The sequence below is a fragment of the Bubalus bubalis genome, chromosome 8 (assembly GCF_019923935.1).
Source record: "Bubalus bubalis isolate 160015118507 breed Murrah chromosome 8, NDDB_SH_1, whole genome shotgun sequence".
NCBI lineage: Eukaryota > Metazoa > Chordata > Mammalia > Artiodactyla > Bovidae > Bubalus > Bubalus bubalis.
Window position 1 is genome coordinate 22,614,151 of NC_059164.1, and position 23,850 is coordinate 22,638,000.

Sequence of the window (23,850 nt, forward strand, 5' to 3'; positions counted from 1 at the left end):
GAATACTGGAGTGGGTTGCCATTCCTTTCTTCAGGGGATCTTTCCCACCCAGGGATTGAACTTGGGTGTCCCACATGGTAGGTAGAGTCTTTACCATCTGAGGCACAAACAGGTACTAAATAACTTACTTATTGCTTTGCTTATTGCCTATTTCACACCAATGGAATGAAAGCTGCATGAAGGCAAAGATTTTATTTGGGCTTCTTTCCACTGTTAATACTATTGGGCACATACTAAACAATAAACACTTTTTGAATGGACTAAGATATTTAGCATAGTTGTTGGTATAATATATGTGCTCAATAAGTAGAAGTTACTGTTATTACTTATAATAATATATCATGCATGTAAACAACATGGAACCTCCAGGTTGAGCACTTGAGACTCATAAGCGGAGGTTGAACTTAATATAATTTAACACAATAATGAAGTAAATGACTAAGCAAGATCTCACTGGGAAGAATGTTAAGAGCAGAAAGCCATGACCTGCGAGTGAGGGTAGGGCATATGGATGGGAGCCAACATGGGGCAGGCTGAACTCTTGAAAACCAGGAAAGATATAAAAAGCAAATATCCAGAGAAACACAAGAAGAATCAGGAGAGGGTGGGATAATGGGAGTCAAGGAAGGTAGACATTCATGAAGGATGAGGTGGTTAACAGTGCCTAATACTTCAGTTAGTACCAAGAAAATGATAATACAGCAAATGCTGAGATACAAATCATGATAAAAATCCTTAGGAAGATTTAATGAGAAAATAAATCTTCAGAATCAAAAGTGTCTACAAAAGCAACGAAAGAGTCTGCAAGATTGTTCAAGACAAAACCATTTATTCAACAGATGTTCTTTACCTTTGATTCTTTCAAAGAAAGGAAGGATGGGATAATAAAAGATTCTATCTCATTTTTGAGCTTATAAGACTAGAGGCTGACATAAGTAGGTCAAAGAAATAGTCCCCTGGCTCACTGAATTTAGTAGGGTTTTACACAGATAGCTGGATAATAGAATGACATAATAGATTTTTTCCTTAGAGTTAAAATCTGAGATTAAGAATGCGTCTAAACCAGTAAAAATTACTATGTATTTTTTAAAATGCAAATATATAAAAATTCTACAAGTTCTTTCTCTTTAAGAAAATACTACAAAAGATAAAAAAATTTAATATGGCTCTCATTAATTTTAATTAATCTTATTTACTACAGGATGTCTTATAATTCTTACACGATAAAGGGAAATTTAGAATTGGTTATTGCTATCCTCAGAAATATGGAGGTATTTTCTTCTTCTTTTTCTTTGCAGTTTGGGAAAATAAAGAGTTTTTAATTTTTTTTAAATAAAGGCATTTAAATACATGCAGTATTTTACAGATAATTACAAAATGAATCATAAGTGGGTGCAAATTGAGTAATTTGATTAATTTCTAAGTTGACCTTTAGAAAAGTATTTGTCTAACATTTCTTAGTTGTTGTTATTTTTTTACATCAAACTGAAGTTCCAGCTAGTTAATTTCCATGGTGTTTAAAAAAAAATGAGAATTGCATTATGGATATAAAATGGTTTGTTTTGTAAAATAACTGCTTCACTTTAGAAACAATTTGGATTTTGAAAGGTAATGTGAATATTATCTTTGAATAGCTGCTTCTCTTTCTATCAGGATTTGCTCTTATCAAGGTTACTTTACTTACGCATTTTTTTCGCTTGTATATTTATTGAATCAAATAACTGTTTTGCAGGTAGTTAAATTTATTGTTCACTAATAAAACATAAAATACACAGCTCTCTTCCAGGTGGGTGTCCTCATTCTAAGTAGCCTCTGACTTAGGTGAGAGACTTCCCAATTGAAGATACATAATGTGCATCTCCAGCAAAACTGCCCATAAGAATAACTTCATTATTCTGGGAAGCTCGATCTATAAAACACGTAAAATGTGGAAGTGTTCTGCCTATACAATTTCTGGTAAGTACAACATGACTGAGTGATAAAACCTGAGTCAGCTTCAGTTAGAGCATACCTTACTGATAAGTTTATTGTGCCATGAAGGCAAAAGGAAATATAGTGGGCAAAGAGATCTTCTCAGAAGTAAGGAGGTATTTTAGGTCTACTGAGCTCTGCCTTGATCAATGGAAAATGACCTCTGAAAGCATCAAGTGGTACGGTGCACCAGTTAGTTACAGAAATCCCAAGTTATAGCAGAATAATGAGAAGGAAAAACTCACCAGTACCACTGGACAGATTGTGGTGGGTGGTAAAATATGGTCCTTCAAAGGTCCGCAGTCACATTCAGGTTTCAGATGAGAAGCACATTTATTATGCAGCTAGGGAAGGAGAAAGAGGAAACTATCATTTTGCATAACAACAGCAAACACGAAGCAGATTCTACTTTACCTGAGATGCAGCAAATGCATTTAAAGAATTACAAGAACAAACAAACAGGATCATAAAGGGACTCCTATGACATCTGTTCTTATACAGTCTGCCTTAAATAAACAGCAGCAACCTCTGTGACCCAGCCTATACATTTTCTAATTCTCAGAAATGTTTATATTAGAAATGTCCTTTACGTTTTTCCCCTGAAAAGCCTGATTTCTTTGACAAACACACATTATCATCCATTACAATCCTTCCTATGCTTATCTGTTAGCATAATCTTGAAACCACTGTGCACTGTGGCTGCTTTTTTTTTTTGACCCTCCTGTTTTCTCAAAGTCATTCCAAAGTGCACAGCTCAGTATGGGGCATAATTGATCCCATCATTAGTTTTAACTTTCTAATTCAATATGTAAATGTAACCAGAGATTCATCTCAGTAGGAGCAGGATATAAATATAAGAAGATGATTATGATTATAAAAATTTATCTTTATATTGTATTTATCAGCTCTACATTAAGTAAGTGTATAATCATAAGTGTAATTTACTTTTCAACACGTATGAATTTAAACTGATATTTTTATCAAACCTGGCCACAAGTTGAAATTAAGGTATTATATTATGGTATATTAAATAAGTGATTTTTTTTTAATTGAGGTGATAATTCTTATTGGAGCCATATAGAATTGTTAAGGTAATAGTTGTTTAAAGGTACCTATGGATGCCTTTATCCCCTACTCCCTATTAATGTAATATGAAATAGTCATGCTTTTAAAAAAATTACAGATGTTAATAAAATAACATGTTTTGTTCAGAACCAAGAAGGAGCTGACTTATTTTTCAGTTCTGAACCAAAAGCCACCCATTTAAATCTTGGTTATATTAATTTCCCACACAAGCCTACCTTTGTAACAGTTCATTAACGACCAAGCACAGGATCTAATGAGAGTAGATGTGCTGGTGGTGAAAAGAGCTCACCTGAGTAGTTCACTACAGAAGGGGTATTTCTGTTGTCCTTGGATCTAAAACATCTATCATGGTAACACCCTGCCTTGGAATTAAGGCTACTTGTACTATAATTAACTCACACTAGGCCACATTACATGAAATAAAAATACCTTTACACATTCATCCATAATTAGCAGTTTTGCTTCTCAGTGACACGTAAACTCCTTATTAAAAAAGTGGTTTCATCTTACCAGGCATTGCTTTGTCAAGAGGCAAGGGGAATTCAAGATAAAGAAGCACTTGGAGCCATATGCAAAACAGAACTAAATTAACAGGCAATCATCTGGCAAATGGAAATGCATAGTTTCCACAAAATAAAATTAGTGACTGGTTTAAATATATTATTAATATATTAGACTTCATCAATTTTCTCAGAATAAATCATGACCCTGAAATTTGGGATTCAGACCAAACAGATTATCAAGTGTTGCAGGTTAAATTGAGTCTTTCCCCAGTTAATGTCCTGAATTCTAGTATCTGTACAATATGAACTCATTGAGAACTAAAATCTTTGTAGGCATATTCAAGTTCAATTGAAGTTATACTGAAATAGCTTGGAGTTTAATCCAATGACCGGCTTTCTTATGAGAAGAGAGACATCTGGATATAAAGAGACAGACGTGGAGGCAAGAGCTCATGTGACAGGTCATGTGAAGCAGGGATTTGGTGATGAAGCCAAAGGCCAGGGACCACCAATGATTGGGGGCCACTCTCAGAATCAGGAAAAGGTGAGGCTGGATTCTTCACTACAGCCTTCAGGGGGAGCATGACCAGCTAACATCTTGATCTTGGGTTTCTAGCCTCTAGAACTATGAAAAGATAACTTTCTGCTCTCCTTTTGTAGTGTTTCATTATGGTAGCCCTTGGAAAGGAATGTATCAATTGCTATGAAAACTGAACCAAAAATTAAAGTCAGGCTGTGTGTCTTGAAGGCTCTTTTGTACCATGGTGTCACAGAGAAAAAGCTCCTGCTTTTCGATCCTGCACTACCTATTTAAAACTGACAATGCAAGACTAAGATAAAATTTCTGTGTGCACAGAGTGAGAAAAAACTGAATTTTCATGCTTGCAGTGACTGAAGTTTTACATGCAACTCTGAAGGATAGAGAGACAGGATACTGAGATCTTGCCAGCACTGATCACCTACACAAGCTGAGCAGCTCAGCCTCCACCCTGCCTCCACCCCATGCATTTCTAACAATCTGCAACTGATATGGGAAGGGATGACTAACCTCTCTATACAGTTATTTGAGGGTTACCAGATGTAATAAAAGACAACAAAAATAAAATGAATTTAATGACAGCTTTTTGGTATTTAAGCTAGTTTTCCAGCAAAACAAACAAGGAACTGAGCACTCAGAAAGAATTACAAAGTTGATAAACCAAACAGAATATATGGAGTATGGTTTGAGGGTTTCAGAGCATAGGTACTGGAACGGGTCCTATGAAACACTGCTCCCGGCATGTGTGCTGCGTGCTAAGTCACTTCGGTCATGTCTGACTCTTTGCAACCCATGGACTGTAGCCTACCAGGCTCTTCTGTCCATGGGGATTCTGTCCAGGCAAGAATACTGCAGTGGGTTGTCATGCCCTCCTCCATGGTATCTTCCCAATCCAGAGATCAAACTCACATCTCTATGTCTCCTGCACTGGCAAGTGGATTCTTTACCACTACCATCACCTGGGAAGCCCTGGCTTCCCTGCAAAGCTAAATGAAATCAGCACGGCACTGCCCAGTTTGATTGCCATGTGGTCCAGGTGGCTACGAGACAGAGTCTTGCAGGAACATAAGCATGTAGCAGGATCCACAAGGATGTCAGTAACCATATCATCATCCGTGAAACAGGAAGACACAGTGCAAGAAAATTCTCCTCCTCAAGAAGTCTGTATTAACTAATAACATATAAGGCACCTTACACTTCGCTTAAGACTGGAATCTGGCAGCTGCTAAATATGTGTGGGTGTCCCTCAACATCATGACATTATTTGTAGCTGGAAGTATCAAAGCTGAGGACACCGCATTGGAAAATCCTGACTTTTCCACAGTGTGTATAGCAGGTCTACTGCACTGAGCATATTGTTCATAAACATACTTGAAGACAAACTATAAAATATGAAGGACAATGAGAAAATGCTTATGGTTCCCAAGACTATCAGGATTAAAAGTGTACATCATTTTTGCTATAAAGTTAAAACTTTGCAACAAATGAAGTCTATTAAAAAAAATAGGAAATATCAACAAAATAGAAACCATATAATAGAATTTAAAAGCCACTAGCCCCTAAAAGTATTTCAGGTTACTGGTAATGTTTTGTTTCTCCATCAGGTGTTAGCTACACATAGTGCTCATTTGTGCAAAATTCACTGAGCTCTCTTCCTGGGATATTTATAATTTTCTGTATGTATGATATGTTTTAAATAACAATGTAAAAAGGAATAAAGTGAGCATAATCGGTAATAATAACAAGTTGCTTAAACTCATCACCATGCCATTTTACAGAAAAAAAAAAAGTCAAAGCTGAGTCCTTCTCAGTGACAGTAAGATACTGAAGTCTGACAATTCTCTTAAAGATAACCCAGATTGTAAATCAACAAAACAGAGAAGAAGACTCATCAAGAAGAGCAATAAACTAGACCATTGATGAGTGCTGTCTCTTAAATGGAATGGCCAATGGAGCTCCAGAGTAAAGAAATTGTTACCTTTTAAACAGTGTTTTTATTTTTGTTCACAGTTACCTTTGCATTTTTAGACTAAGGCATAGAAATCATCTGGTCAAAAAAAAAAAAAAAAGAAATCATCAGGTCATATTTTTTATTATATGTACAGAAACTTCCATTTCTGTGTAAGGGTATCAGTATAATAGTTAGAAAATTCATAAAATATAAACTATTTCTGGAAGTGAATTAAACACTTGGAAATAATTTCAGACTTTACAACATTTCTAATAGCACTTAATTTAGAGCCAGATCTGTGTTTATTGAAAAAAGCTGTCTCAATTTAGGAAGAAAAAGAAAATGTGTGAATAAGCTTGTGTGTATGTGTGTATATGTATATGTGTTTATGGGATGGAGTTGAGAAAAGAGTGATGGTGTTGTATTGAGAAGAAAACAGAATCTAAAAAGTTGAAAGGAAGAAAAATAGAAAATAAATTTATATAAGAATTTGGAAGAAAAATGAAATAGTTTTTCTGCAGAAAAATGAAGAGACCAGATTAGAGGAATATTTGTTGATTTATATGTATTTTTGTCTCTAACATTTTTCCATTTGAGGTGCTACATTAACACTGGCATTTGCTAAAGCATGAATCTTTATATTGTTAAGTCATTAGAAACCTTTAAACATTATTGCTAGGAGTTGACTATTTTAAAAGACGTAGTAGTCCTACATGATACCAAAAGTCAATAATCTATAGCCACAATATAGGCTTGCTTTTGCCAAGCTCAAATGAAAAGTATCCACGGATACTGTGAGTCCTGCCTGACCATGAACATTTTACCACAACCAGGAGCAAATGACAACCTATTTTAACAGAATGTCAAGAGAATGCTTTCAGGGTAGAAATCAACAGGTATAAAGAGTGAGATCTTTTTTAAAAAAAATTATTTTTAATTGAAGAATGATTACAGTATTGTGATGGTTTCTGCCATATATCAACACGAGTCAGTCATATAGCTATACATATGCCCCCTCCCTCTTAACCTCCCTTCTATCTCCCTCCCCATCCCACCCATCTAGGCTGTCACAGAGCACGAGCTTTGGGTTTCCTGTGTCATACAGAAAATTCCCACTGGCTATGTATTTTACACACGGTAATATATACATTTCAATGCTACTCTCTCAAATCATCCCACCTTCTCCCGCACCTACTGTGTCCAAAAGTCTGTTCTCTATGTCTGCCTCTCCATTTTTGCCCTGTAGATAGGTTCATCAGCACCATCTTTCTAGATTCCATGCTGCTAAGCTGCTGCTAAGTCACTTCAGTCATGTCCGACTCTGTGAGACCCCATAGACAGCAGCCCACCAGGCTCTGCCGTCCCTGGGATTCTCCAGGTGAGAACACTGGAGTGGGTTGCCATTTCCTTCTCCATTACGTGAAAGTGAAAAGTGAAAGTGAAGTCATTCAGTCGCGACTGACTCGTGGCGACTCCATGGACTGTAGCCTACCAGGTTCCTCCATCCATGGGATTTTCTAGGCAAGAGTACTGGAGTGGGGTGCCATTGCCTTCTCTGTTCTAGATTCCATATATATGCATTAATAAATGATATTTCTCTTTCTCTTTCTGATTTACTTCACCCTGTTTAATAGGCTCTAGGTCTGTCCATCTCATTACAACCAACTCAAATGCATTCCTTTTTATTCAGTTCATTTCAGTCGCTCAGTCATGTCTGACTCTTTGCGACCCCATGAACTGCAGCACGCCAGGCCTCCCTGTCCATCACCATCTCCCGGAGTTCACTCAAACTCATGTCCATCGAGTAGGTGATGCCAGACAGCCATCTAATCCTCTGTCATCCCCTTCTCCTCCTGCCCCCAATCCCTCCCAGCATCAGAGTCTTCTCCAATGAGTCAACTCTTCACATGAGGTGGCCAAAGTACTGGAGTTTCAGCTTTAGCATCATTCCTTCCAAAGAACACCCAGGGCTGATCTTCTTTAGAATGGACTGGTTGGATCTCCTTGCAGTCCAAGGGACTCTCAAGAGTCTTCTCCAACACCACAGTTCAAAAGCATCAATTCTTCAGCACTTGGCTTTCTTCAGAGTCCAACTCTCATATCCATACATGACCACTGGGAAAACCATAGCCTTGACTAACGGACCTTTGTTGGCAAAGTAATGTCTCTGCTTTTCAATATGCTATCTAGGTTGGTCATAACTTTTCTTTCAAGGAGTAAGCGTCTTTTAATTTAATGGCTGCAGTCACCATCTGCAGTGATTTTGGAGCCCCCCCCAAAAAAAAGTCTGACACTGTTTCCACTGTTTCCCCATCTATTTCCCATGAAGTGATGGGACCAGATGCCATGATTTTCGTTTTCTTAATGTTGAGCTTTAAGCCAACTTTTCATTGTGTATATGTACCATAACTTCTTTATCCATTCATCTATCTGTTCACATCGAGATGGCTTCCATGTCTTAGCTATTCTGGTTTCCTCAGGGTATATGCCTAGTAGTAGGATTTCTGGGTCATATGGTAGTTTTATTCATAGATTTTGAAGGAATTTCCATACTGTTCTCCACAGTGGCTGTATCAATTTGCATTCCCATCAACAGGACAAGAACGTTCCCTTTTCTCCATACCCTTTCCAAGATTTATTGTTTGTAGATTTTTGATCATGGCCATTCTGATCTGTGTGAGGGGATGCCTCACTGTAGTTTGGATTTGCATCTCTCTAATAATAGTGATTAAACAGTGATATCTTAAGGATCAGAGAATGTCAGCAAGAGGAGGAAAAAAGAAGCAATGAGGACATTCAGCCCAGTTGATGGAATTGCAAAGCACAGGGAAGTGGCTGCCTAAATGTTAGAAGGCAGTTTATATTGTTCTTTCTTAGGATTTTCCTGTTTTCATTTTTAAGTGGTGAGACTTACAAAAGGAGATAGAACTCAGTTCTAAGAGCCTAACTTTCTTATCTAAATGATGGCAAAATTCTGTAACATCAAGAATCCACAGGTTCTGAATAAAAAGGTGGCTGGTGGCTCAGACTGTAAAAATCCGCCTGCAGTGTGGAAAACCTGGGTTTGATCCTTGGGTTGGGAAGATCCCCTGAAGAAGAACATGGCCGCCTACTCCAATTCATCCCTGGAGAATTCCTTGGACAGAAGGGCCTCACAGTGTACAGTCCCTGGGGTTGCAAAGAGTTGGATGCTACTGAGCGACTAATACTTTTTTGTACCTTTAAGTATTTGTATACACACACTTGTATACCTGATGTATATTTGAGGATTACAGGATTTTTTAAAAAAAGACAATTTAAGTCATACATTTAAAATTCACTATTTAGCAGTAAGAAGAAAAGGATACCTGTCATGAAAGTGAAATTGTTGAGGATATCCTCTATATTCGGCACTGAATCAAGATTTAGGGTGATTAGGGTGATCCAGGGACGGGGGAGCCTGGTGGGCTGATGTCTGTGGGGTCACACAGAGTCGGACATGACTGAAGTGACTTAGCAGCAGTAGCAGCAGGGTGATCCAGGGTGTATATTGGATCTGGAGCTGGATAAGACTGTGATCGAGCAGTGTAGACAATGTTAGCATGCAGATATGACAGTTCTAGACAGCATTTCAGTCTTCCTTTGGTATGGAATAAAAGTTTGGAAAGTATTCAGAAAAAGTAAACATATAGTGTCAAGAAAAATCTCAAGGGAAATACGGAACTTAATTTGGTTCTTGAAGTGTAGTTAGAATTTGAGTTGGGTGCATTCAGGACAATCAGAGTGAGCAAGGGACTTCCCTGGTGGTCCACCAATGTAGGGGACACGGGTTCAGTCCCTGGTTCGGGAAGACCCCACATGCCATGGGGCAACTAAGCCCATGTGCCATAACTACTGAAGCCTACTCATCTTAGGGCCTGTGCGCTGCAAAGAAGAAAAGCCACGGCAGTGAGAAGCCCGAACATGGCAACTAGAGAGTGGCCTTCGCTTGCCGCAACTAGAGAAAGCCCACATGTGGCAATCAAGACCCAAAACACAGAAAAATAAACAAATAAAATTTTTAACAATACTAAAAAATAAAATAAAGCAAGGTGAGCTAAATAACAAGGGTGAAGCATGGCTTTCCCTGGGAACTGTCCACAGACAAACTCAACTTATAGCAGGGCCTGGGCATGGAGGGGAATATTACATACGTCATGCGCTTAGGCTTGGCTCTCATATTTGGGGAAATGAAAACCAGGTTGAGGTAGGAAGAGGTGAGGGCTGCATTTATTTTCACAGAACTATTATGGGTTGCCAAAGGTGGCATATGATAACAAAACCGTATTTTCAGAAGTTGATTCTGGAGGTGGTTTGCAGCCTGTGTTATAGGAAAAGTACCTTCTGTTAGGGAGGTAAGCCAAGATTTCTGACTCTAATCTAGTTAAGAGGTGCTAAGAGCTTGCACTTGGGCTGTGAATGGTGAAGACAAAAACCAAATCTGAGAGAGATATTTTAAGGAGGAAACTTAGAGGCTCAGTGATAGGTTGAATATATGAGATAGAGGTGAAAGACAAGGATAAGAGATTGACTTCCAGCTCTATTTCCAATCATTGCAAGCATGATGTTACTATGTTTCATAGAAGAGAGTTTGTGAATATAAATAAATCAGCTTAGTCTAGGCTTTAGTGATATTCAGGACCACATGTTTCTGAATGCTTTTAGGACATGCAGGTGTTATTCTTAGACTGGGAAATTAGAGTTCCTTCCAGAAGGGAGAGAGATGGTTTGAGTAACATTCATGGAGTACCCTCTGTGAGCCAGAGGTTGGGCTTTCTGCCCCCACATGACAATTTACCTGGGCTTCCCAGGTGGTACTAGTGGTAAAGAATCTGCGTTCCAATGCAAGAGATGCAAGGCATGTGGGTTCAATCCCTGGATTGAGAAGATTCCCCTGGAAGAGGACATGGCAACCCACTCTAGTATTCTTGCCTGAAGAATTCCATCAACAGAGGAGTGTGGTGGGCTACAGTCCACTGGGTCTCAAAGAGTCAGACATGACTGAGCATGCATGCACACACACACACACACACACACGGCATTTTACCTAGCCTTCACTGTGAAAGTAATTGTCGATCACTAAGCACCAGGCACTTCCCTGGTGGCTCAGGCGGTAAAGCGTCTGCCTACAACGCTGGGGACGCGGGTTCAATCCCTGGGTCAGGAAGATCTCCTGGAGAAGGAAATGGTAACCCACTCCAGTATTCTTGCCTGGAAAATCCATGGACCAAGAAGCCTGGTAGGCTACAGGCCATGGGGTCACTAAGAGTCAGACATGACTGAGCAACTTCACTTTGAAGCACTAGTATGGGCTTCCCAGGTGGAGTTAGAAGTAAAGAACATGCCTGCCAATGCAGGAGACTTAAGAGACTCGGGTTTGATCCCCGGGTCAGGAATATCCTCTGGGGAAGGAAATGGCAACCCACTGTGGTACTGTTGCCTGAAGAATCCCATGGACAGAGGATCCTTATGGGCTACCGTCCATGGGGTCGCAAAGAGTCAGACACAACTGAATCGACTTAGCACACATGCAAGCATTATTATGTATGAGATTCTGCACTAAACATATTTATATAGATTTTTAAAAATTCATTTAATTTTTATAAAAAAGTCTTACAAGATAGGTATCATTATATCCATTTTGACAATTAAGAAACTGGCCAAAGCTTGTATAAACTTTGTCTAAGATTATACAACTACTGCCTTAGTTGTTGAACAGAGACACTTATAGGAATATGGTCAGTCTAACTTATGACTAAATTAAGACTCAAGCAATTGTCAAAGCCCTATGTTTAAAGGAAGTGATAGCATTTGTAAAACCACTGAAATGAAATCAGGTTTCATTCTCTTTGTTTCTCTCTACAATCTATTCCATGCAGACTCCATTCAGATAGGCCTCCCTAACACTCAGCTCTGATGGTGCATATCCCATCACTTTCACAGCTTCTGCTAGCTCTTTACTATATTTATAGCACTTTCTGGGAAGCATCAAGACATAAGAAAGTAGATTCAGTTTGTTTAAAGGCAAGCAGGGGACTTCCCTGGTGGTCCAGTGGCTAAGACTCTATGTTCCCAAGGCAGGAGGCCCCCAGTTCAACCCCTTTTCAGAGAAGTAGATCACACATGCTGCAACTAAAGGATCCATGTGCCAAAACTAAGAGTCAGCGCAGCCAAATACATAAATAAACATTTTTTAAAAATAAAGGCTATCAGGAGTGTGTCAGTCAAGACCAGATCAACTTTAAACTGAAATCTTCATACAATAGTTCAAGAACGAAGTATAGATCATACTCAATATAGAAATGGTCAGAGGCAGATATGTTCTATTTAACCTAGGCAGATAATCAATAAATTAATAAATATATTCATATAATTGCTTAATGTTAAAACACCAAAAGAGTACTGAAGCTGAAGCTATGTATAAGAAGCTTATATATATATGTGTGTGTGCATATATATATATATATTCTTTCTTCTGGAAACATGAGAACTTTTTTTTTTGAGTTTTGTTTCATGAACCAAACACTCACAGAACCCTGGAGATCATGGATTATAGCAAATAAAGCTGAAGTTAGCCAGAAGCCTCAGGTCTTGGGAGAGTTTAGTAAGCTAAGAAGCACCCTGAGAAGCTCCATTCCTCTCTGACTCTGCATTAAACCCTGCCATGCTCCCTGTTAGCCCGGGCTCTGAGTAGAAGGTGGGATTTGAAGACATTTATAGCTTTTATCGTGCTTTGTTGTAGTGACAAAGAGTCATCTTCAGGTACACATTGACCTTAAGAGTAAGATGTTAAGATCATGTTGTCTGAACTGAACTGGACCTGAAATCCTCAGATTATACAGCAGAATTTATTCAGACACAATGTCTTCTTTCCTATAAAAAGAAAGGCCTAATTTCTTATAAGACTAGGACCAGGATCAAGACCAAAAATAAGTGTATAACTGGAGATTTATGGGGCTAGAAATGTAAATTTTCAGTGTCAGAACCAAGAAACAAAAGAAAACAAGAAAAGCAAAATGGAATATAAAACAAGAAAAACATTTCAAGATGCTTTGATTATCACTAAGACACTATTAGCAATGGTAACTCTGAGGAGAGTAATTCCCATAGAATGAAAAAGGCAGAAGATATTAAATAGGGGAAAAAGAAGAGGAGTCAAATAAAGAAACTTAAAATCTCTAAAAGCTTTTATATCAGGAAAGGAGGTAGTGTGTAGTTTTATAGTGTTCAAATTTTAAATACACAATTTAAAAAATCCTGCAATGTTCACTACAGCATTGTTTGCAATAGCCAGGACGTGGAAGCAACCTAAGTGTCTATCAACAGGGGAATGTGTACAGAAGATGTGGGCCATGTAGACAATGGAATACTACTCAGCCATAAAAAGGAGTGAAATTGTGCCATTTGCCAAGACGTGGATGGACCTAGAGACTGTCATACAGACTAAAATGATTCAGAAAGAGAAAACCAAACGTTGTATATTAACACAAATACACGGTGGGACAGATGGACTTATGTGCAAAGAAGAAATAGAGACACAGACATAGACAACAAATGTATGGATATAAGAAGGGAAGGCTGGGGAACATGTGTATACCTGTGGCAGATTCATGTTGATATATGGCAAAACCAATACAATATTGTAAAGTTAAAAAATAAAATAAAAATAAATAAATAAATAAAAAGAAGGGAAGGGTAGGTGGAATGGATTGGGAGATAGGAACTGACATATATACACTGCTGCTGCTGCTGCTAAGTCGCTTCAGTCGTGTCCAACTCTGTGCGACCCCATAGACGGCAGCCCACCAGGCTCCCCCGTCCCTGGGATTCTCCAGGCAAGACCACTGGAGTGGCTTGCCATTTCCTTCTCCAACGCATGAAAGTGAAAAGTGAAAAGAAGTCGCTCAGTCGTGTCTGACTCTTCGCGACCCCATGGACTGCAGCCCACCAGGCTCCTCCTTCCATGGGATTTTCCAGGCAAGAGTACTGGAGTGGGGTGCCATTGCCTTCCCCAATATACACACTACCATGTATAAAACAGACAACTAATGATAGCCAACCGTATAGAACAGGGAACTCTACTCAGTGCTTGTGGTGACCTAAATAAAAAGAAATCCAAAAAAGAGGGACCCTGGTGGGCTGCCGTCTATGCGGTCGCACAGAGTCAGACACGACTAAAGTGACTTAGCAGCAGCAGCAGCATATGTATACATAGAGCTGATTCACTTTGCTGTACAGCAGAGACTACTAACACAGCATTGTAACGCAACTATACTCCAATAAAAAAAAAAAAAAGAAATTGAAAATGGGAAAGAAAATAACACATTTGAAATGTATGAATGATGGGAAATAACTTGAAATACAAGGAAGAAAAAAATTCTGATATTCTCCAACTTCAGTTTACAGTAAAATAAAGATATAATTAACAAAAGATGTACTCCATGGGGAAAATAAGAGGAATAGAGTTACATAAGATCTGAAACAAAAATTTAATTTTGTATAGATGCTTAGAAAAGAAAACTAATATTTTAATGAGCACAAGGTTTTTAAGAAATAAAATAGTTATGGTCTTCTTAAAACTGAGAAATCAATATGTTTAAGTAATTCACATGTATAGTTTAAATCATTGTTAGACGTTTTATTATAATACCCAATCACTTCAAAAAAATAAAACTGTCTTTCAAAATTGAGGAAATTTCAAATGTAAATATAATTTAACTGAGTAATAGCTGAAAATGATTGAAGAAAATGTGTTCATTTAAAAAAAAGTACTTAATTGTACTTTTGAAATACAAGTCACAGTTTGTTTTTCTCATTATCCCGTGTGTGTGTGTGTGTGTGTATGTGTACTTACGAAAATTTTTAAATGGTGTGTGTGTTGGGGAGGACTGCTCAGGGACACTACACAGAAACTTATTTGCTTAAGTGATACACTGCTCTCTACTGTTTCATTCCCACAATGCAAGAACAATTTGTCCTATAAATAAGATGACCCATACACTAGGTGTAAAGAGAAAACGAAGTCAATGGGGGGAAAATTCAGCCCCATAAATGTTTTTGTACTAAATGGTAAAAAATGGTTATTCTTAAAAATGTGCATTGTAATTAGTTTCCAGAAATACAACATGAAATACTAGAGGTACCACCTAATAAATATGTTTATCCCAGAAGTTATTTGAAGCAGCTTTTTCAATTATGCAAGCCAGGGAGAGTGCAAAGATTTCCCAGGAAAGACCAAGTGACTTTTCTTCATTGTCAATGCCATTAATGGTTAGCATTTACATCCATACCTGGATCCCTCAATCTATGACTTAATGAAAGGAGTAAGGCAACAACACATTGTAAAGAAGGGTTAAGTGAGTTCTTAGAATCATCAAGAACTAAAATACGGACACGCCTGCATCTCTACTTAGCTGTGTGGTCATTAATGATTTGCTTAAATTTTCTTGGTCTTAGTATCTTCACTATAAAATTAAGTCTTTGGATCACATTATTCATGGTTCTACCCTTTTTAAGCCTGATCGATCCTATACTCAAAATAAATATAGAATATGTAGAATAATAAATTCTACCAAAATAGAGTTTCAGGGCAGAGAGCTAGCTGAGCTCTACCCAGTCAGTATTCCAAGCTCACTGCCCACCCACAGCCACGGTGCCTTGTTACCTTTCTAGAACGCCACAGAGCACAGTTTGAAAGCCTCATGACAGTACTATCTCTAAGGTTAGCTCTAAAATTCTGGACCCTCTGAGGTCAAATTCGACTCTGACCTTTATCCCTTTGGGAGCCACACATGAGATGAGTGGCTCCCATTATGCTATGCTAACTTGGACTTAGTCTAAAAGTCAAGATGGCCTTCTAAGACTCATCAGAGAGCGTGGGATACAGCGTGTTCATCAAGAGTGAATGGAAGAGATATATTCTCCGATGTTACTCACAGTGATCTGACACCAAACACAATGCAGTCCTGTCAAGCCCTGGTAACATTTGACAGTTTTGTGGCACTTATCACACTTGGTTGGGCAGTTGCCTTCAACCCAGTAATGATGCATCACCTAGAACAGAACGAGAGCACTGCAATGAGAAGAAGCATCCATTAACAACACACTCCCAAAGCCAGCATGGCCATGCACTCACATCAGTGTTCTTCTTGGACTTCACATAAGTCTTGATACAGGAAGGAGGCGCTCTAGCCACGCAGCGCTCATGGACTGTGTACTTGCAGACTGTAAGAAAACACGTACACAGATTCAGAGCTCATCCTGGCCCAGATTGCAATTTTATAGAGAAAGAATGACATTAACAGAACCTTGTTTCATAGCCACTGCTCCCTAATCAATCCAATCAGCGGCATCAAGAAAAAGTCCAAGTCTACTGTTTTGACCATGGAATACAAAAGGCCAATTAGTACAGGAAATATTATGCATGTGAAAAACCAAGACTCTTCTATCATGGCATAGCAGGAAATGCTTAATTAAATCAGGCCTCACTCAAATTTTTCACAATAATTCCCAAATGACAAAAATATTAAAGACAAATTGATGACTGCCAAATGGCATGGTGTCATTTGTAAGAAGGAAAAGATCTATATTTTACAGAGTATAGGCATGAGAGCAGCTGGCAGGCATGGGAGTAAAAGCCCATGAGTTTCTGCTGTTTTGTCTATTGATTTATCTAAATCTTAAATAGCTGGTTAGTCTATTTCTAGAGAATAGATTTCCTCATACATGCCAGGCCTTCAGTTAAACTTCATCCTTCATAGCCATCATGGCAATCTGTCTCCAAAAGGAAAAACCTTTGCTAGACAGCATATGGTGTGTGTGTGTATGTGTGTGTGCAAGCATGTGTGTGTGCATGTGTATATATGTATTTATGATATATAGATGCAAAAATTAATATATATGTACAAATGTGTATATATACACATATACAAAGATATACACATGTATATCTTTGTATATACATGTTTATACATGTATAAACACAAAATTAATATGTATATGCAAATATGTATGGGTTTCCCTGGTGGCTCAGATGGTAAAGAATCCATCTGCAATGCTGGAGACCTGGGTTCAATCTCTGGGTTGGGAAGATTCCCTGGAGGAGGGCATGGCAACACACTCCAATATTCTTGGCTGAAGAATCCCCATGGACAGAGGAGCCTGGCAGGCTATAGTCCATGGATTTCCAAAGAGTCAGACACGACTGAGCGACTAAGCACAAATATGCATATATTCACAAATACAAATATATATATGGGTGTGTGTGTGTAAAATGTGACATAAAGCCAACATATACAGTTTATTGGCATCTGTAAATTACTACATGGCTTGATTTTGAGTATAACTCAGGGTCTTATAAAGATATTCTTTAATAAAATACTGGTTTAATTAAGAGTAACAAATGCATAAATACAGGGAATAAAAATTAAGTAAAAAAGCAACCATGTAGCTCTCTCAACAAAACAAAAAGAAATTAATCACTGCATGGAATTAGAATGAAAAAAATACTAAGTTCACATAATACTTATATAGTAAAACTCTTCCCCAATAGCCACATCTGTGACTCCCTTTGGCAACAGTGAGGAAGAAAAGATAGTTACTCTTCTCTTCCCTAATGGTAATAATGTTGTATATTACATTTGCTACACTTATCAGTTAAAATTTGTGAGTAAGATTCTCACTCTTACATGACACTGCCCACATTATTTGAGAATTACCATTTTGTTTCATAAGCTCCCATCAATAGAAAATACTCTGAAAAATTATTTTCCTTAAAAATAATAAATCCTTGAAAATAAATTACTTCTTTTGTACATGGAGAATGTTATGGGGTAACCAGCCTCTTAAGTGTGGCCACCAGAAACAGTCCTCTGAAGTGGTATGACATAATTTTATGTTACTTTATCAAAATCTGTAAACATTTAAAAGCATCCTAAAATATGGTTTTTAATGTCAAATAAAACATCTGAAAGTCTTCTCCCAAATATGCTACCAAAGAAGCCATTAGCTAAAATTAATATCTGAAAAGTATGTATTATATGGAAGCCAGGTAAGAAATTAGATTTATTATAAATGCACAAAAATGGGATGTGTCCAATAAACCTGACAGGTTCAGTGAACATACACTGCAGAAAAGGGTTTGGTTGGACAACGTGCTGGACTAAGACAAAGTCACCCTTAGTGAGGAGGACTCAGTATTCCCCCTGTTTTAGCAGAAGTATCACAGAATGCAAAAGTTCCTCAGGAGTACATGCTGTTGGTTTAAAAATTCTTAAGTGCCTTTTATAAATTGATGCAAGCATTATCTGAAAATTCTAGTGGGCAGTATTCTGTAGAAGAAAATAAACATTGCAACGTTAACTGTGCTGAAATAAAAATAATGGCCGCAATTCATGAACGGGCAAAACTTTGCATTCTAATACCCGTTAACCATATATGAAGAACTTCTCCATGATAGAATTAAAACTCATGTGTCTGAGGTACAAGGTTAGTTTTTATTCCTTGTGATTTCTTAATCTGAGTGCAAACTGATCATGTAATTATTTTTATTTATTTTTTTAAGTTTTTTTTAAATTTTATTTTATTTAACTTTACAATATTGTATTGGTTTTGCTATATATCAAAATGAATCCGCCACAGGTATACCCGTGCTCCCCATCCTGAACCCTCCTCTCTTCTCCCTCCCCATACCCTCCCTCTGGGTCGTCCCAGTGCACCAGCCCCAAGCATCCAGTATCGTGCATTGAACCTGGACTGGCGACTCGTTTCATATATGATATTATACATATTTCAATGCCATTCTCCCAAATCATCCCACCCTCTCCCTCTCCCACAGAGTCCAAAAGACTATTCTATACATCAGACACACACGATCATGTAATTATTTTTAAAAGACTGAAAGGAATAAGCTCATTATAGGAAAACAATGTGAATAAAGCAACTAACTTGGGGAAAAAAGGACAAATATGCGTAAATGTAAGATATAAGTATGAGAGGCCAGTGGAAATTTTCCTAATACTCGCAGAAGCAATGAGAATCATGAATAAACTAAATTACAGTGGAAAGAAAATGGCTTGTGAGTTAGAAAATGTCCTTATTCCTTTCCCAAGGAGAGGGCTTTCCAAAAATGAAAGAAGTTAAAACTAGAATGACCTAAGCCTTCAGAAACATACTACAGGGAGACATAAATCATAGGTACAGGAAGGGTCAGGTTAATTTCTTGACTCTGTCTGCAAACAGGACTGTGCCATGAAATCAACCTTTCCTCACCGGAGGTGATGATGTCCAGGCAAAGGAAACATACTCACAGGAGCAGCAGAGGCCCTGCTTCCCTACTCCGATCAGCATGTTCAGGCAAAGATTGCAGTAGGCAGGTTTGTTAAAGTGCTTGAGTCGCCACACATGCTGTCCGTCATCCTTCACATTCTGCACGGGACGTAAGAGAAACAGATTTCACTTAATGAAATAAACAGTGGAATAAGAAAATGCCAATAAAATTCAGAGCTGGACGGCAGCATTTGAAGACAATCTGTTATTTCATCCCTGACTTTCTGCAAGATCGCCACAGAGTCTAGAAAAACACATGTGCTCTAGTGGAATGAGATCCTGCTAACAACTCTCAGATGCTACAGCAACCCACAGATTCTCACCTAATGTCAACAGTTCAACAGGAGGTCCCGAACCAGCATCACGGTCAGCCCAACTGAGCACTGCTGAGAACAGAGGCATGTCTGCCTCACCTGGATATCTTATTTTTAGGACAATTCCATAAACAAATACGTGAATAAAGAAAGACAAAAATATTCTTGAGTGGAAGATTCTGAGAGGTGAAAGTCTAGACAGAATGTATTAACATTTGACCTTCCAGACCAAAGGATCAAACCTGGGTCTCCTGCACTGCAGGCAGATTCTTTACTGACTGAGCTACCAGGGTAGCTCCAGAGCCTTGCTTAATAGTAGGAATATACAAATTTCATGAGGGTGATCAGGTCTTTCTTATAAAGCAGCAGAGGGGTAGGATGGGATGAAAACATAAGACCTAAAAGTAAGTTACTGATGGTATTCTAAGGCTTCAGTTGGGGGATTCCTTACATGTTATAATTTACATTCATATATTTTTGTATGTCTCCAATAGTTAAATTTTAAAAAATAAGTATTTGTAAGGCTCTAATTAATTTTTTCTTTACTTCTCTTTTGCAAAACATGAATGATTATAAGAAAATAAAAAATATGAATGAATTTAATTTCATGGAAAAAATGGCAAAATATTAACACTGTTATTGTCTTTATTTGTAACAATCTCTATCATTTTTTACGACAATAAAATCCTGAGTTTAATTAATCCAAAATCTTGGCAAAACTGTAATTATCATTTATTCGTCTAAAATTCTATATAATATCATAATAGCTATCCTCTATCAGATACCTAATTACATCTGCATCATCCAACCCTGAAGAAAAACAAAATAATAGGATGCTTACAAATCTCTTGAATTCCTTACAAGGAGGTCAAGATATTAAAGGAAGTTACTATATATTTATCACTTTTTTCACCATCATTTTCTGTATTAACATGTACTCCTTGTACATCATTCACCAAATTGTATCCAACTCAGATCAATTTTAGACATCATTTATTGGGATTCTATAGAAACCACTGCAGGTCTTGGTTCTTCAGGTCAATCAAGTTGCCATATTTCTTGGAACACACAGACCTAATAATTTTTTGAGCACCTATTATGCGCTGAGTCACTAATACAAATTCTGTGGGAGTGAGATAATATAAACATATCCCGATCATCTTGTTTCTCTAAATAATACAATATTAATAGTAATGCTTCCTAACCACTTTTTCCCATTCCTAGTCAAGACATAAACCACCAGATTTGAAGCACCCAATTAAATTCATAGTAACTAATTCTTACATTAGAACCAGAAATGTCAAATTTGCATCATAATATGAAACATTAATGAAAATGCTTCCTGGGAGATAGTTCTCCATGGGTCTCTTGATCATCTGCACATTTTCTAAGCAGAAGAACTGTCCTCTTTCAACAATGTACAGCCTTGCATTGTAGAGACATATCTCCCTCCAGAGCAGAGGGCAGGTTTACTTACAGTCTGATATAATGAAAATAATCTGTCTTTTATAGGCAAAGGTTAAGGAAGCTTGTTTACTGCATATGATAATATGGCTCAGCCCCGGTGGCTCAGACCATAAAGAATCTGCCTGCAACACGGGAGACCTTGGTTTGATCCATGGGTGAGGAAGATCCCTTGGAGAACGAAATGGCTATTCACTCCAGTACTCTTGCCTGGAGAATCCCATGGTCAGAGGAATCTGGTGGGCTCTGTTCATGGGGTTGCCGAGTCAAACATGACTGAGTGACTAACACTTTTCATTTCACTTTAGTTACCCCAAGCCAGAGAGTTCTCGGCTTTGATGTTGTTACTTGGGCCTCTGCATCACCCCAAGAGACTTTGCAGGCCTGGAGAGCTAGATCAGCTCTGAGACTCTTACTGCTTCTTTGCGGTGAGAGAGCAATCTTGATTTCTGACCCAGACACTCATGTCCTCTGCCAGCATCCACAGAACTGTGGCAAGTTCATTTGTTCACATACAAGTAGGTAACTCTTAGAACCTTCACAGTTCTTGATAATACTCAGCTTCATCTTCCCAACAAAAGACTCACAAGCTCTCCACAAAAGCACTTCTGCAGAAGGTGTCATGGAGAGGACATCTAAAGACAATGGGGTTTCATTGTTTTCCCCAAAACTTAAGAAATAGCTTTTATAGTAATTTCTGAATCCAATTCTGGTTTGCTTGAGTCATAAGATTTCTAGTATCTTTGTTATATGAATGGAATGCTTTAAGCAAGCATGTGCTTAGTTGTGTCGGATTCCTTGTGACCCCCATGTAGCCTGCCAGGCTCCTTTCCTTGGCATTTCCCCGGTAAGAATACTGGAGTGGGTTGCCATTTCCTTCTCCAGGGGATCTTCCCAACCTGGGGATCAAACCTGTTACTCTTGTATCTTCTTCATTGGCAGGAGGATTCTTTACCCAGTCACCTGGGAAGGCCAGGTGGGAAAGCTTTATATATTTGCTTAATTCTGCTATAGTTTATAATAAACTGTCTATATTTAAAATTTTTCTATTCTTTCAAATAAGAATCAGGTAGCCTGATACTAAAAGATTAAGAGGTGAATTTTTTTAATATATTGATAAATTTAGCATTAAATATTAATAGGATCAATGCTTAAAAAACATTTTTAAGTGAAAAAGAGAAAGGAAAATTTAGTTCTCATATGTATGACTGTTCTTATAATCCCTGTCATTTTATTTTTAAATGAGTGTCCATTCCATGTGAATAAGCCTCCTCCCGTGGAAGAACACATATGGACTAAGTTAGCTGGCATTTTCCTTATCAAAAAATAAACAAGTCTGAACGTGGGTGTTCTGTCAATCAGAACACTTAGCCATGTTACAGGCTGCCACTGATGTACAAATCCATTATCCAGACATAAAACGCTTTACCAAAAACAAATTAAATAGCTTTATAGCTCTTAGCCGGATACATTGCCAAACTATGCAAAGGATGAAATATGTATGTGACTTCAAGAGAAGAAATTGAAACCAGGAGCCAACTACTTCTCAGCAGTGCAAATTACACTCCAACACTCTGTATTTTCATGTCTTGTCTTGTTTGTCTTATTTAGATGGTAAACTTGGTGGGGGCGGGGGAGGATGGGCCCCTTACTATATTCCATCAGCAGGGACAGCATATGCCTATTAGTACTTCTATTGCAAATAAATATTTATTGTCATAGAAAGGAATTCATTTTTCTAAAAAAGCAATGAAGAGCTAATCTGGAAGACTTGATTCCTGGCCTCTGATGAAAATGTGGATAAGCCATTTCACCTTTATTTTCCTCTCTAATAAAATGACAGTAACCACTTTCCTCACCCAGACCGTGCTGTGAGGTTTCATTATACAATACCTGTGAAGTCAATTTAGCTCCTCAGAAGATTGGTGTTACATAAACAGCAAATATTATTACCATCATTGGGTTGAGTTGTGTAACATCCCAGCATTTCAGTTAAAAGATTTGAGAAGGATGTTTGTAGATTTAAAATGGCTTATTTCATAAAAATTGTGTTCTTCTATTTTTTTCCATCATTAGACATTACTCTTAATAAAAATGTATTCCTGATATTTAGTAAACACTGTATTTTATAATGAAGTAGTTCAGTTCTGTGCTGACGTCAGAGAAATGTTTAATGAAATCCAGGAAAATTCAGAGCAGCATCAGGGTCTTCCTCACCTTTTAATTCCTTTTGACCTTTTAAGTCAAAAGGAAGTTTCAAAGAGAAGAATGCTCTTTGGAAAATATTGAAAACTATTTCTTAATCTAGTGATTTGTAAAGTTTTAGCTTTTTCCCCTTAAATACCTCCAGGATTGTACACAGTGCTCAAGTGAACTAGGAATGTTATAAATATCATTATGTTCTAAAGATAGAGAAGGAAACGGCAACCCACTCCAGTGTTCTTGCCTGGAGAATCCCATGGGTGGAGGGGCCTGGTGGGCTACAGTCTATGGGGTTGCAAAGAGTCAGACACAACTAAGCAACTAACACACACACACACACACACACCTTTTCTAAAAATGTCATGGAGAAATTTCACTGATGTCAAAGCCAGAATGCTCCCATTCCCCTGCTAAGCTCATTTCAACTGCCTTCAATTACAACACATAGAGAGCTAAGGTTGCAAATGGATTCCAACT

General features: G+C 37.9%; 1 protein-coding gene across 7 annotated transcripts in view; it reads right to left on the minus strand.

Annotated features, from left to right (window-relative positions):
- The window catches only part of DGKB (diacylglycerol kinase beta), an 885,919-nt gene that overhangs the window by 589,453 nt on the left and 272,616 nt on the right, over positions 1-23,850 (minus strand). For all 7 annotated transcript variants that reach the window (XM_044946500.2, XM_025290923.3, XM_025290920.3 and 4 more), the window contains 4 exons: positions 19,375-19,492; positions 16,203-16,291; positions 16,004-16,120; positions 2,217-2,315 (listed from right to left, as the gene is read on the minus strand). In XM_044946500.2, the coding sequence (XP_044802435.1) occupies positions 2,217-2,315; positions 16,004-16,120; positions 16,203-16,291; positions 19,375-19,492 (423 nt within the window). The remainder of the gene's footprint in view (positions 1-2,216; positions 2,316-16,003; positions 16,121-16,202; positions 16,292-19,374; positions 19,493-23,850) is intronic.